The 16,922-nt window shown below is 43.8% G+C and overlaps 1 protein-coding gene across 4 annotated transcripts in view; it reads right to left on the bottom strand.

The window, feature by feature from the left end:
• The window catches only part of kcnip4a (potassium voltage-gated channel interacting protein 4a), a gene marked incomplete at both ends in the record, with an annotated part of 226,658 nt that overhangs the window by 45,253 nt on the left and 164,483 nt on the right, over nt 1–16,922 (bottom strand). Inside the window, one exon of one of the 4 annotated variants that reach the window (XM_084451722.1) lies at nt 15,871–15,982. The exons of the other annotated variants lie outside the window; for them this stretch is intronic. Coding sequence (XP_084307848.1) covers nt 15,871–15,982 — 112 coding nt within the window. Of the gene's footprint in view, nt 1–15,870; nt 15,983–16,922 lie in introns of those variants that run through there. 4 annotated transcript variants of the gene reach the window in all.

Genomic DNA, 16,922 nt, shown 5'->3' with positions numbered 1-16,922 from the left:
CTTCTATACATAGACCTGTCCATTCTGTCCGTCTGTCCATTCTGTCCGTCGGTCCATTCGTAGCATAAGATTCAGACCAACACAGTTGCACACCAGCAGAGGGCTCATAAACCTCTTACTTCACCACTTACTTCACCACCTGGGTGTGATTTTTTTTCTATAAGTCCCCATTGGCATTGAGTATTCTGGAATGGATGACCAAACTACAGTACTGGGTTGACAAACTACTATGATGAAAAAAGCTCTTATAAGCTTTGTCGATGCATGGCTAAGCACTCATGCTTGCTGGAGAATACAGCAAGTGTTACTTTTGTCGTTAGGTTTTAACATCAGCAACTTTTCCCAGACAAAACAGACAGGTTTTATTGTTGAGGACTTCGTTCTCCTTTTGAAGTCCGAGACCTGTTTGTACACAGAGGTTAAAAAAAGATGGCACATAAAGTGCTATTCTCTGAAACGAAGTGCTGTGAGTGACTGCACTTGAGAGCTACAGTAGGGACCTGGTGCTGACCTGCCAAGGTTCTTAATGAAGGGTGGTTACTCCCCACCCTGCTATAGAGACACATCAACAGGCAAGGTCAAGGCAAATACAGCCAGCTATGGAAAGGGTCTATGCTCATAACTGCAGTCTGTCACTTTTACTGCCTCAATCATACATTAGGCTGTCAGGGGAAAGCTCTGGAGGGTACGAGTTCCCCTTCCTGCTGAAACTGCACCACAGGGGGCTGATTCAGAGATTATACCAAAGAAGATTTAGGAAGGAGAGTTGCCGGGCAATTTAAAGTTCTACATCAAATGTTACAAATCTAATTTTGTTTCTAAGTTAGCAGATTACAGCAAACTTCAAAAGTTCATGACAATAAAAAGGCTCCCCACCCAACCCTCGTACAGTGCATTTCTCAGAGCCCAACTCAGCTCTCTGATATTATGTTATGGCGTAAGTACAAAAAAAACAGTGAGCTGGACCACCTTTTATCCAGTTCAATAAAAACTACAGTGACTTTCATTCCTGGCGAGCTCATTAATTAGTCGGCCCATTCTGCACATGTCTTTGTGTGGTGGATAGCTTAAAGTCGCACTGAAATGAAAAAAGCATTCTGTCCCATTTTGGTTCACATAATTGCTCATAGTGTTCATCTATTCAACGATGTATGCCAAAAAATTAACAAAATTCTACTTTTGTTGTAATCTTATATCAAAGTATTTCTTACTTCCTGGAAAACGGTAGGTCACGTGCAGTGACGACAACAGGTACCTTAGATTTTAGGCCAATAATCTCACGACATCCACCCGTCAATCAACGCTATCCTTCTATCGAATCTGTCTAAAGTTCTTAAAACCCGTCCACTTGTTCCAATCAAATTCCTCTAAACATATGTCCCACCCTCATAGCTTGTTTGCGTCGGAAATACGTCAAACTACGGAAGTTAGATGATCTCAAACGTCCGTTTCAGTGCGACTTTAACAATATAATCTGTATCGAGGGATAAAGGGGCTCTTTAGACAGTTGACATCCAGGACAGCACTTCTCCATGCTTTCAGCTGTCTACCTGCTCTCCAGCACGGGACCTCATCCCCACTGACTGAATGGATCTGAATGGAAAGCACAACAAGGACACACTTGGGTAGTTGGGAGAATCTAAAATGAGGGAAAATCGACTTCCACTGAATGACAGACATGCATTTGTCATGTACAGTATGTGTGAAATGTTTGAAGGAAATGAGAGTCTTACTAAACACGCTCGAGTGTAAGCGTTTGTAAGCAGGGCACATCTGTAAAAGAGCCGTGGTGTCAGTATGTTCTTCCCTGTCTGTCTGGAATAAGATAAAAACATTCAGAAATCTCAGTGAGAAATCTTTGCATTATTCATGACAGCAGCACCTACGCCCTCGCCTTCGGCATAAATATGATCAACACTTGCTAGAATGTTTGGGGAGGATATTCTGTTTAATGGAGCTGGTTATTTAAAGTTATGCATGTGGTTATTGAGCGTATTGGTCTTAGTGATTGGCTAATAAATAACGGATGAGGTACATTAAGCCAGTAGCCCAAAGCTGCAAAGCTTTCCTAACCAACATCAAACATGTTCAAGGATGCTGCATTTTAATGACATTTAATACATTCTGGAGGACAACCAATCCAATATAAATTATTTTTTATTTAATAAGAACTTCTAAAGTTGTCCACATTGCCCACATCGCCAGTATGAAGTCAATGAGAGTTATAACAAACCAATGAGCGCACAACAGAAACCCCCCACCCCCACTCCCCATAACACCCCCGTCTGACACGACTTCTACCGGATTTAATTTTATGTCATTCTGGTGATACGGTATATTGCTGCATTTCTCCCATGTGCAACTAAAAGCCAGGCCTTCGGCATCACTATTGCCATCAGCTGATCCTTTTGCCCCCCCCTTCACCCCCACCCCTCCCTCGCCTGTATCGATTATCATCGGTATTGATCAGCAGGCTGTTGCGTTGTGTTCTTCCTCAACCTCTGGTTTTTCACCCCTGCCATGCCAATCCCCATTGATGGTCCCGGTCATTCCAATCCTCCCACGCGCGTCCTCACTCCTCTATCTCTGATTGGTCCTAATTACGCCGGGGGATGGAGGGTCTGGGAGAACGGCCAAAGGTCATGTCAATCACTCCGGCGCTTGTCCACTCGCATCTCCGATATTAGCGGTTTAAAAAGGGTAATAGATGCAATCGAAGGTTGTAATCTCTAGGGGTCGTGGGATTAGGAGCTTGTTAATGCTGGCTGAATGATGGGGGGGGGGGGGGGGGGGGGTTGAGGGCATTTTCCTTCTGGACAACTCTCTCACTCTCAGTTGTTAAAGGATTAACATGGTGATTTTCACTTTTTTTGAGTTTGAACGTGCTATTTGCACAATAGGACATTGAAGAAACACAATAAAAACATTAAATATATCCGTTTTGTCGTTTTTGAGAAACTGGAAGCGTAACATTTTCAGTCCAATTTGACTCGGGGTAAAAATACTCCGAATTCGTGACGTTTTTCCCATTCTTGGCGTCACCCTAAAGTTTGAAAATCCCGCCTCCACTCCCCTGCACCGCCTCCAACTGAAATCTGTCTGCCTCCCGCACCTGCTGTCTGCGCCGTTTCACCATCTATCCAACATGGTAAGGCAGCTCTGAACCCTTTCTCATCTTGAGAATAATTGAATAGTTGCAGTCTCTTAATTTTATATAATTTGTACGTTTTATAGGCCTAATTGTATTTGTGGTTGTCATACATATTGGGAAGTTTTCACCATGATCTCCGTGTCTGAGTAGCCAACCTAGCTACTGTTAGATATCTACAGTCTATTTTTATATAAACGAACCATAACGTTAGCTGTAATTGGCAACAGTTTTTAAAAAGCTGTCTGATCCAGCTAGCTATTTGTCTTTATCCAGCATGTTGACGTTAGCTAGCCTAATGTTTGGAATGTCAGCTAGCTGTGTTAATTATCCTAGCATGCTAACGTTAGCTCTCAATGCATTTGCTTTTGGTAACATTAGCCCTCCAGTGCAATGGCAGAAACACAGCGCACCATACTGTACTCTTCCCTGGCAGAAACACAGCGCACCATACTGTACTCTTCCCTGGCAGAAACACAGTGCACCATACTGTACTCTTCCCTGGCAGAAACACAGCGCACCATACTGTACTCTTCCCTGGCATAAACACAGCGCACCATACTGTACTCTTCCCTGGCATAAACACAGTGCACCATACTGTACTCTTCCCTGGCATAAACACAGTGCACCATACTGTACTCTTCCCTGGCATAAAATCTACTTGCACCAGGTGCAAACTGTGCTGTAAGGTTTCCGAAGCGATAGCCTACCAGAACTGTTGTGAGCGTGCTTTGTTGTATAGGCCAATAGTTATCCAAGTCAAAGTTGGATATAAGTCAGTTTGTCTCCACAAGAATCTCCCGATTATCTCTCGATCAAACTTAATTCGATATAATGTAGACTTACTGATAAATAGCCTATTGTTGTAATTTATGCTGTTTTGCATATGCAAAATAACGATGCTATTACTAATCGCTTTTATAATTTGCCCTCTTTTCTTGTAGCCAGATCACTACATTTCCAATACTGGGACTCGGGAGGTCCAGGTCCCGCGCTTCAGGGCTCTGGAGGTGTGCAGGTCCTGGAGGACAGGTTGCAGCCAATGTCACCTAATGATATTATAAATGTTACAACACCGCCCTGTTTTATGAGAAAGTAGCCTATGTCTTAATTTAATGTCATGTTGTATGCGCAACAATTACCTCGGAAAATAAAGACGTAGTCCTACCCGTGCGGGTTTTTGTCATTTATTTATTCTCACATTGAGATCTTAACTTGATCAAACACACCTGCTGTGTACTGAATCGTTTGTCCTAAGGTCTTGTATTGCAGCGTTGTGATGCGCATATAGAGGCTACTGTGCTAAAATTATGACTACATTTCAGGGTGGGTGGAGGTGAAGATGTTAAGTCAAGTTATGTTCCTTTCATAATTTACAACTCCAAATAATTGTAATTCTGCAAAACATTCTGAAAGTTGTGTAAGGCTTATCATCACTGTGGCATCTGCTCCACATAATGTTGATCATCCCAGCACCTCGATCCGACCCAACTTCAGGAAGCATTGCGCATTTTGGGATTAAACAGCTCCAGTAGGGATATTCTATTATAACCAGAGGGCATTACAATAACATTCAAAACGAGATCTATTGACTGCATGACCTGTTAGTCTCCAGACTCCGGAGTAGGCTATACCCCTTGACCGCTGCGCTCACGGAGTCGTGGTGCACGGCCCTCTGTCTCCAAACTCATCCATTATGTTGAATCGCTGCGCTACGCATGCAGTCTGCCACATATTAGTAGGATCAGTAGGCTAGCCTATATGTAGGCTACATCCCCAGCCCCTTTCTGCAAAATGTATTGTGTTGCCTTTGTATGTGAAATGAGCTATAATGATTTAATTGATCTGACCAATAATCAGTTATTGCAGTGGTATTCCGCTCGATTCCTTTATATCACCACAACTGACAGATGTTGAACCCAGAACAGTAACGTTTCAGTGTTCAACTGGCTTTGTTGGACACCTACTAAGATAAATAACGTTAGACTGGTGAACAATGCGGATGTTATGTCGGTTTCACAGCGCAAATGATCTGTCTTCTGGCAAGACCCACAATTGCAATTATTTGACTAAATAGGTACTGTTCGTAGCTGGCTGAAAGCTATCACGTTAGTCTAATAGCCCAAGGCTTGCGTGGCCGGCTGCAGGGTGCTTTTTCCTCTGTGTCGTGGGGGAGACGTGTCGTCGTTATACTTTTATCGTACTTTTCCCAAATAGGCCTAATGCAAATTCGAGGATACGGCCTGTTAGGTAGCGTGTATCTTTATAATGTTTGGGGGTTAATATAATATTAAGGACTTTGTAAATGCCCCTGGTAAGCAGCTAGAAAAATGGCTATTGATCTGGCTGTTGTGCGATCTAGCTCGTGTTGTCTAGCTCGGAGCGGTGGTAGCTATGGTAACGGGGCACACGCCTGTCAATCAGAATGATTCCAGTTGGTCATTTGCTCAGAGAACTGTCAATCAGTTGTTAATAATCACGCCCAGTTTTGAGTGAGTGAACTTTTTGAGTGGCAGATTCAGACCTCTAAAAACATGTTTTAAAAGAATTTGTATGGATGAATTCTGAAATAGTTAAACACATGTGTTTTGTTGTTGCCTAAAGATACCTGGAAAGTGTTATATTGAACCACCATGTTAATCCTTTAAGAGAAACACTCCACATTAAATAAAGAGTATAACGCCACAGTTGGCGTCGCTAGCTAACCCAGGTACTCCTTTTACCGTGGCAGAATGTAAAAAGCCACAAATTAACTCTAATAACGTGACTAAATAGACTTAAAGGAATTTGCGACAGGAAGCTATTGGCAGAAAAGTCTTGTTTCTTATGGCTGAATATCTTGAGCCGGTCAGATTAAGATGCTGTGGTGCATTTTAAAAGCAACACTCTGAGGCGGTAAAAGTACCACAAACCCACCTGGCTCACTCTTCTCTGATAGACAGCTACACCAGACCACCACACGTAAATACAACTGAACCTGCTTCCATAAAACTGCATGGAGGCTTATAGTGTTTTTCCCTTTTATTGCCCAGCGCCAAAGAAGCTCTGCATTACCATAATCGTTGCATACCAGTGGAGGCCTCTGCTAAATGACAAATGCCACAACAGCAACCCTTGTCAGAGTGCTGCCTCCGGAATGACACCGCAGAAAACATTTATAACATCCCACAAGAAATCAGGCTTAGGCCTGTAAATGGCAGACAAATTATAGTGGCCATGTTTCTGTGGACCTTAGGCCTTTGCCATTACTCTGTGATGGCCCTAGCAGACACTGACATGGATGCGCCCTCCCTGGGGTGGCTGTCTGTCACCCAGCCTACAGACCAGGGGAAATTGTGGGAGAGGAGAGAGGATCCTGGCTCACAAAACGAAGCTTGAGCCGCAAAGAAAAAGAATAAAAAGTAGCAGCTGGAAAGGACACACTTGGCTAGTGGTAAAATCCAACATCCAGAAAGTATGTCCAATAATTATGTTTTCTTGTGTTGGCCTTCAGCTAAATGCCAATAAAAGGTAATCAGGTCATCGAGGTATTCACCTACAACATCCTCCCGGACCATCCACCTCTAACGACAATAGGAGTCACTGCTCTGTCTCAATGACTTCATATGCCTGTTCTCATGGGTCAACTCGTCCAAGCAAAACTTTGAAGTGTGGAAGGTGCTTGCATGGAAGGCTCTGAACAGCATGGCCAGTGTGTCGAACTCCAACCTCCCCCGATTAATCAAACTAAGCTTCTGTAGTGGGTTTTTGAGACAGAATGCCACCAGTTTCAGTAATCTCATTGCTGTCCATATAAAGTTTGATTCGTGCTCTGCTAGTGGCTGATACCAGTGTATATTTAGATAAGCTGCCCAACGTTGTGACCTAATAGGTCATAGAAGTTGAGGAAAGGTCAGAGGGGTCTCAATTGACTTGGTCAGCAAAGAGCCGTCAACAAACAGCTGTACGATTGCTTAATCAGACATGGAGATAGGTCAGTCCCCGAGTCTAATCTGGAGGTGGGATCAGGTTGATGCGGCAGAATACTGCGGCACTATGATTTATGGTTCAAGACTTGTCGCTCATAATAGGGACAACCTAGAATGACCAATCACAAGTTGGAACTGATTACTGTCCATGACATGCAGGCAGGCTGGCCACACCTACAGTAAACGATATATAAGTGAAGACAACTGATGTGAATGGGAGCTTTTGTTAATTGTGTTAGCTTGATTAGCTTCATTAACTTGGTAGCTTTGTAGCTTTAAGCTGTTAGCTTTAGCTTAGCAAGCTAGCATGTTAGCATGCTAGCTCACATCTGTTGCCAACGTCATGCTCGTCTGCTGTCACGGTATGGTAAATTGTCTATTCCTGTTACGTAACTGTTTTGTAATAAGCTATGTGTCAAATCTATATTGGACCATGCCTAAAGCTTGGTTGCTGTATTGTGTTTTGATATATGCTTATTCTCTGTTAAATAAACATCAGAAAGATTTCTCTTCTCAACATTCATTGATCAGTAAGGTTTTAATCAAGGTTCCTCACATCACTTCTTCTATGTGACATTACAGTCACTTAGACGGCTTTATCCAAAGCGACTAACAGTAATTGCATTTAGGAAGTCAGTATACTACTATTCCCCAGAACTCACAAGTGCATCTCCTTACTAAACAACTGACTAAGAGCACAATCTAGTGCTAAAGCCAAAGTGCAAGACTAGCAAACTATAAATATAACAGGTGCTTAAGAGGGAGGATCCTATGCGACTGTAGAGTCCGTTCTCCTATATGGCCGGGAATGCTGGACCCTGAAGCCCACCCTGCAGAAGTCCCTAGATGGGTGCTACACCAGAATTCTGCATGCAGTACTTAACATCAACAAGAACAAGCAAATTACCAACAAGCATCTGTATGGGGGGCACCAAGGGTGAGTGAGAAAATAGCAGTCAGGAGGATGAGGCTGGCTGGTCACTGCCAAAGACACAAGGAGCTGCCAGCCAGCAAAATGGTGCTGTTGGAGCCAACATACAGGCATTGATCACAAGGGCGTCCCACACTAATGTACATGGACAAACTCAAGAAAGACGCAGGAGCAGAACGTACCGGTAATCTAGTCAGATGTATGGAAGATCGAGGTGACCGGACGCGCAGACATAGAGAGATGTTTTCTTGCGTGCAAATCAAGCAAAACCGATTTCACAGGGGAATTTGAGATGTAGTATTCAGGCCTGTGTGCAGCCCCCACATGGGAATCAAACCAGACGTTTTTTCTGACCCGTAAGCACGCACTCCAACCAATGAGCCCAACGCCTCTCATCTATCAACCCTGACCGCAATCCTGTCCCTCCTGCGATAGCCAGAGCCTTCATGTTCTGTGTCGCACAGACAGATACAACACCGCTAACCAGCACACAGAGGACAAAGGGTGAGCTCATCTAACACAGCCTGTGTTCTCTAACAATAATGGGTGACACTGGGCTCCTCTCTCAAACATGGCTCATGAAATAACAGCGTGTGTGTGTGTGTGTGTGTGTGTGGGGCCAAGCCAGAGATATATTTATATTCTCCTGACACACTGATTAGTCTGTACCCTGTGAGGCCTCGTTCAGGATTATACACTAATGGAGCTGCGGGATGTGAGAGCATAATGCTGACGTGCGTGTGTGTGTGTGTGTGTGTGTGTGTGTGTGTGTGTGTGTGTGTGTGTGTGTTGGAAGGGTGGGGAGGCTTCTCATTAGAGTGCTCATGAGAGTGTGTGTGCATGAGTGTGTGTGTGTTTGTGTGTGTGTGAGTGAGAGAGAGAGAGATAGGGGCGGGCCACATGCTGAAATATGAACTACATCTACTATTCATAATATTATTGTATAGTGGCAGTGCCAACGCCTGATGCAATCCTCATGTTATGACAACGATATCAGAGGCTGGAGGAGAGAAAGACAGTTAACAGGGACTCATGCACAAGAACACACAGAATAAATGCAGTGTCCTCTTCAAAGACCCGTAGCACGACTGGTTGTGCCAAAACCGGCCCGTAAATATCCAATTTCCAACTGCCCCACAGACCATAATACTTATAATTTTTACTTCTGTAGGATCATTGAGTGAGAAGATGGCTTACCAGCTTCTGATGAATGCCTGTGATTAGGAAATAAAGCAAATTTATTAAACAATATCCTGATTGATCGCCTTTATCTAAGCTGCTGAGAGCTTCTACTTTACTTAATTGGACAACTATGGTTGGTCCAATCTAAATAATTTATAGTCCTGTCACATCATGGTCTTCTAGCCAGGCACTTTACTTAGTAATGTGTGAGTAACGTCCCTCTGGTGCAGAAAATTAGATGTGTGTTTGAGCAGAGGGTTTGTAAGAAATTCACACCTCCTATTAATCAGTTACTCTATCCCCCTTCAGTCATGACACTGACATAGTGGAATCATACATACACACACACACACACACAAAACAACCATGTGTACATACACACAAAAGAACACACATCAAAAAGCACAACTCAACTTACACTACGGTTTAGTAGTGCAGGTGCACTAAAACACACACGTGCACACGCGCGGACTCGCCCACACATATACAGATTCTCACACACCAAGAAAAGGAACCACTTCAAACACATAATTGTGGATTCACACACATGCACGCATGCATGCACATCAAAAAGTACAACTCAACTTACACACAATCTACAGTAGACCTACGGTTTAGTGAATGCCAACATGCAGAGCACAAACACACACACACACACTTTCCGGTATTACGGTTTACCGCGGTGCTATAAAATCTGGAAAAACCGTCTAAAGAATTATGCAGCAATTTCTGAATAAAATATATTATTTTTGTTGTTGGTGGTGGTCGTGGTGTTATTATTATCATTTAATCGTGTTAACACTAGAACAGTTTAGAACGCACGCACCCTCCGCAGCGGTCAGTCCGACAAACAGTCAGAATTGTAGCCTACCGTAGCCGGTAGGCCCTACACAGTATAATACACAACAACGATGACAATAATAACTAGAAAGTACATTTCCTGGAGAAAATGTGAGGTGGGCTAGCTGCTGCAGCTGTATGTAACAGCTACTGCTAGAACTACTACGGACCGGGCAATCTCCATTCACCCACCAGCGAAGACCGTGCATCTCTAGCCCACTCAGGGGCTGAATTGTGGGGTCTGTGGCATGGTGGCGAGACTCCACCCCCTCAGGTCAGAGCTGGTCGGGGACAGTGTACCCCTCTCCGGGCCACCTACCTGACTCCACCGGTGAAGACCGTGTGTCTCTAGCCCACTCAGGGGCTGAGTTGTGGGGCCCATGGTGTGGATAGTGGCATGCTGGTTAGGCTCCGCCCCCTTGGGTCACAGCTAGTCTGGGACAGTACAGTTACCTCCGGGCAATTTCCATGCATCCACCATTGAAGACTGGGTGTCTCTAGCCCACTCAGGGGCTGGAAAGCGGGTTCTGTGGCGTGAATAGTGGCATGGTGGTGAGGCTCCGCCCCTTTTGGTCATAGCCAGTCATGGACGGTGTACTCCTCTCTGGGCTACCCACCGGCCCCCACCAGTGAAGATCATGTGTCTCTATTCCACTTTGGCTGAGTTCTGTGCTACCACATTAGTTATAAAAGGGTGCCTGTACCTTTAAGAGAGGCTGCACATGCACACAAATTAAAAAAAAACAACAGCTGCCACCACTCTAATCCCAACTGACACTCTGATCCTAGACATGGTCCGCTTCAGACAGCTCTATCGTGAAAACTATAAATGTTACAGCTTATATATTGACATCATAGGAATCCTGAGAACTTGCAGAACATTTCTATGTATAATATGTCAGTATAGCTTAAACACTGTAGGCATGGCGACATGTTAGAAAAGGGAAAAAATGCAAAATTAGCAGCTCAAAAGTTATTGTTGCCATACGTTTCAATGGGGAGCGCAGTTGCCGAACAAATCGTCATACAGCGAAAACTATGAGTCACACAGCTTAGATACTTACATTATACGAATCAGCACAGTTGAGTGAACGTTTCGATATATAAAATGTGTATGAGCTGATAAAACTGTAGGCATAGCGACAATTTAGAAAAAGAGTAAAAATGCAAAATTATCAACTCAAAAGCTAGAGTGCAGCGCCATACGTTTCAATGGGGAGCGCAGTTGCCGAACAAATCATCACACAGCGAAAACTATAAGTCACAACGCTTAGATACTTACATTGTACGAATCAGCACAGTTGTAAACATTTTGATATATGTGTGTGAACTATAAGTCACACCGCTTAGATACTTACATTGCACGAATCAGCACAGTTGTGTGAACATTTTGATATATAATATGTGTGTGATCATTCAAAACTGTAGGAGTGCCAGCAGTTTACAAAATGTGTGAATATTTTCAAAGCAACTGCTGCCACCACTCTAAAAACAAAGTTTCTGAACATTCCAAAAGCAGTTTCAAGCAGTTTCAATGGGACAAAAAAAGTATAAAAAATATCAAAAATCTGAATACATCCGTTAAAGAGCTAAACATTGTGAACATTGTAAAGTTTGAATGAAGTTTCTAGCACAAAGTATGAAGAAGTTATAAAGGAGACAAAAAACAGGGAGAATAATAATAAAGAAATAAATAGTGGGAATATCACAAGTTGGGCTAGCTTCTGCAAGCAAGCCCACCTAATAATGTTTAGATCAATGTAGCCCAGACCAGAACGACAGGATGTATTTTCGGAGGCTCTCCGTTTATTGTCCAACAAACCGTAAAACCTCTGTCAACGAAGGCCCTCTCGCATATGGTCGAGGCTACAACAAATGTAGTAATCAGTATTCAACCTTTATTTAGACTCAAGAGTACATAAAGTACATTTCCAGTGCAGACGAGTTAAAACACAATATACATAACAGGCGAAGTAATATGCTATAAAAGCATCCCTACCCCTGACCCCTGCCTCTACCTGGACCCAGGCACACTCACACACACACAGACATACACCAGTCCTGGGCTCAGATCCCCTTCCCCTCACCCTAACCCGGGTCCGTATCCTTTTCCTACCCCGACCCTACCCCTGACCCCTGCCTCTATCTGGGCCCAGGCACATTCACGCACACACAGACATACACCAGTGTTTGCCATGTCTCTCCTATGATGTTATTAGCCTCTCTTACTCTGAAAATGTTATTTAATGTTATTTATTGCTTTATGAATGTTCTTAGCCGGTAGACAAACATACTCCAGGAGCTTGCTCGATCGCCTTGTTGAGAGGGGTCAGGGAAGAATTTTTTACAGCTCACTTATCTGGCCCCCTGGGTGATACTGTTTTTTTGCTTCCCTCTGGAATATGTAGGGGTGGGACGTCTGCCCACCTCCCTTGTTCTCTGTAAAGCGCATTGTGTTGCCTCTGGGTATGAAATGCGCTATACAAATAAAGCTTTGATTGATTGATTGATTGATTGATTGATTGATTGATTGATTGATTGATTGATTGATTGAAAAGGATAAAAAATAATATCTTTAAACACAGGGTTAAAAAACTAAAAATACAAATTTGAGTTATTAAAAACAAGTACAAACTGAAGTTCAAAGATTAAAGTTGCACTGAAATGAAAAAAGCATTCTGTCCCATTTTGGTTCACATAATTGGTCATAGTGTTCAACTATTCAACGATGTATGCCAAAAAATTTACAAAATTCTACTTTTGTTGTAATCTTATATCAAAGTATATAATTCCTTAATTCCTGGAAAACGGTAGGTCACGTGCAATGACGACAACAGGTACCTTAGATTTTAGGCCAATAATCTCACAACATCCACCCGTCAATCAACGCTATCCTTCTATCGAATCTGTCTAAAGTTCTTAAAACCCATCCACTTGTCAATGTTCCAATCAAATTCCTCTAAACATATGTCCCACCCTCATAGCTTGTTTGCGTTGGAAATACGTCAAACTATGGAAGTTAGATGATCTCAAACGTCCGTTTCAGTGCGACTTTAATAATAAGAGCTCGGAACTGTGCAAAAGTAGGCATCTCTTTAAAGTGCTTTGTAGTTTGTTCCAGGAGCGTGGAGCATTAAAAGAAAAGGTTACAGTTTTTTGGATAGTAGTAATTTGGGAAGTCTTGAGGATGACCAGTTCACTTGATCTAGTACTATAGGAGCTAGAGTTCCAGTCCAACAGGTTTGATAAATAGGGGGGTTGTTTACCATTAAGAGACTTAAAAATGAATAAAAAACCAGTGTATGTTACGCCGCTCAGATAGAGAGGGCCAACCAACCTTTTCATAGAGCACACAATTATGGGTAAAATAAGGATCATCTGTAATAAATCGTAGTGCAGAATGATAGACTGGGTCAAGTATTTTTTAAAACAGAAGCAGTAGCATGTCTATAGATTACATCTCCATAGTCAAGAACAGATAAGAAAATGGCTTCAATTATTCTTTTCCTACTAAGTAATGGAAAACTGTCTTTGTTCCTGTAAAAGAAGCCCAGTTTCTGACGTAATCTGCTTGCAAGATTTGTAACATGGTACCTGAAAAGTAACCTGTAAGACTTTCATCTAGCCAGACCCCAAGGTATTTATATTCTGTGACTCTCTCAATAGTGGTGCCACTAGAGGCAGTTATAAGGGCACCATTAGGGTCAATATTTCTGGTTTTAGTAAACAACATGAACTTAGTTTTTTACTATTGAGAACTAACTTCAATTAAAAAAAAACACATCCTGAAGTGCATTAAAAGAGAGGTGCAAGCGATCAATAGCACAGTTCTGGGAGTCTTCAACACAATATAAAATAGCATCATCAGCATACAAATGAATCTGACACCCATTTACAGAGTTCACAATGTCATTAATATAGATAGTGAAAAGAATAGGGCCCAAAACAGAACCCTGTGGAACACCTTTAGTTATGGGCAAAAACTCAGATTGAATTATCCCTGATTTGACACACTGGGACCTATCGGATAAATAATCCTGGAACCATGTGCAGTAAAGCATGCTGTGATAATTACAGTAGGCTATGTGTATAACTATTACATTACATCTGCTAAACGGGTACATATTGCAATGTTTCCAAGCAAATTTTGTAGTATGGGAGTATGGGAGATGGACCTTGGAACAAACAACTACATGAAGACATTCACAGTTTGCTGTAACCATTACATTTTGGAGTAGGCTACATAAAGGTACACTTAACACTGCAAACAGAAAACGATCAAAAAGGGCTTAATACTATTGACTGATTAATCAAATGTATTAATGAAAATGACCACAGCACAACACCCTATGCATAATAATAATGCATTTTATGTATATAGCACTTTTCACAATAGTCACTCAAAATAGTTGTGGGGTTGGTGATAAAACTTGAGTGATCATTTGACAGAAATTATGTCCTTTTCCAGAACTGGACAGAGACCTGATATTTTGTAAATAACTGGAATTAACTTTATTCACATACATGGAAATGAGTTGATGTGTAGGTATAATGATTAAATGATAAACTGTCATTCAGCAATTCCACTATAATTAGCCTACTGGTAATAGGCTAGGCGAGTTGAACGTTAGCCTACCACGTTTAGCAATAAGTAATGTAATTTTGCTTACGTTGAAAGATTGGTCTGGATGTTTATGTATAATTGTATTTTTCTGTTCGTCGTCTTTTTGCGTTCTTTCGTTCTCTTCTTCTTCTTTCGTTGTCGTTGTCTTCTTCTTACTACTTCCTCTTCTTTCAATGGGGCTTGGATCCAAGTCGTTGCGCAACCTACCGCCATCTATCAGAGCAGTTCACTCCTACACTGTCCTGAGCGTGGCGGTGGGCGTGGCGGTGGTGTGTTCTGAGAGTGGTGTAGCAACACACTGTCTTGAGAAGGTAGGCCTGCAGGCAGATAGTCGTGGGTTGGCTTCCCTGTGCGGGGTTTAATGAATTGAAGCCACCTGGTAACAGCAGCGTGCGCTGTGATTGGTCTACTTACAAACAAGACGAACAAACAGCCTTTTTTTATAGACGCTCCGGCCACTCCGCTGGCCACGCCGTAAAGACTACTGCAGTATTTTGTGGAGACTTAAAACGGTTTCAAAATGTGGATATCGCCCAACTCTAACACACACACAAACACACACACAAATAAACAAAACCACAACCACTTCCAGGAACCCTGAAGGGATCAAAGGCTTGGAACAACACTTTAGGGGACAGAGACAAGAGAGAGACACTCAAAAACAAATCTTTTTAGGCACTACAGTATATATAAAGTAAACATTTTTAACCCAATACCCTCCTTGTACACTAACCCTAATCTCTCCCTTCTCTCTCAGATCAAGTCAAGTCAGATATATTTGTCTTGTATATGTACATACAGGTATAATGTGTATGTGACAAATACATCTCTTCTCTGAAGTCTACAGCTCCATTGGAGGGTTGGAGTTAGGGTTCTGCTGTTGGGTCAGTATAAATGGTCAACCTCTCTCTAAAACCAGAAGGAGGAAACCTTTCCAAAAAAACTACAACTTTGATCACACGCCAATAAAGTTGCTCACTAAAAAACAAAGAGTACAACCACTTCCACGACAACCAAAAGATCACTAGACACGGTTTAACGCTACCTCGCAAGCATATAGTAGCGAGCACATGTGGTTTAGTTACAGGGCATCTCTCTTACAGTCAACTCCATACACCACACAACTCTCTCAGTCTCTCTATCTCTCTCTCTCTCTCTCTATCTCTCTCTCTCTTACCCTCGGAGAAGCTGATGATCCCCAGCAAGTGCAGCAGCTTGAGCGAGGCGCACACCAACATGACGATGCCCACCGTCTGCAGCCCCTCCGTCTCCCACACGGCACTCAGCATGCCGCCGCCCGCTGACGCCTGCTCCCCATCACCATGATCCGGCCCCCCGGCGCCGCTGTACCCCGACCCCGACCCGGATCCCAACTCGGCCACCGTCGCCTCCTCCACCCCTGCCTCCCCCCCCCCGCCGCCGCCCTCGGTCCAGTTCCCCCGGGGCCACTCCACCACAGCGGCGCTCCACGCGCACAGCCCCCCCGGAGCCCCCCGGCGGTGCCCTGCCCTCCGCGCGCTCCCCAAATCCAGGCTGCAGCCCGGGCCGGGCGGGGGTGGGGGTTGGGCGGGTAGGGGTGGGTGGGGGGGCAGAAGCAGCAGAGGCAGGGTGGAGTGGGGGGGGGGGGTTGCTCAGGTCGCGGAAGTCCCACGAAGAGTCACCGTGAAGAGAGGGAGGCTGATGACAGGAGGGGAAAAGTCGCTAAAAAGAAAAGAGGCGTGTCCTCTGGTGTCCCACCGAAGTCTGCCTTTCCCTGTCTTCTTCCCCACTTTCTGCGTGTCTCTCTCTTTCTCTCTGTTAGAGGAGAGGAGTGAGTGAGAGCTGGAGAGGAGATTGAGCTCCACTCTTTGTAGCACTCCTTCCTTCCCACTCTCTCTCTCTCTATCTCCCTCTCTCTCTGGCTCAGTTATAGGAGGGAGGGGACGCTGGCTACGACATGAGATGAAGAGAGGGAGAGTGGGGAGGAGAAAGAGAGAGAGTGAGAGAAGGGGGAGTGGGAGGGAGGGAGGGAGGGAGGGAGGGAGGGAGGGAGGGAGGGAGGGAGGGAGGGAGGGAGGGAGGGAGGGAGGGAGGGAGGGAGAAAGAGGAGGGAAGAAGAGAGAGAGGAGAGAGACAGATTGAAAGGGGGAAATATAGAGAAGCACTGGTCGATACACAGCACTGCACATACTGAACCTACTCTCTCTCTCTCCCACACACACACACACACACACACACACACACACACAA

This window comes from Borostomias antarcticus (assembly GCF_949987555.1).
Source record: "Borostomias antarcticus genome assembly, chromosome: 17".
Lineage (NCBI taxonomy): Eukaryota > Metazoa > Chordata > Actinopteri > Stomiiformes > Stomiidae > Borostomias > Borostomias antarcticus.
The sequence above is the reverse complement of the archived record's forward strand: the minus strand, read 5'-3'. Positions and strand labels throughout refer to the sequence as shown.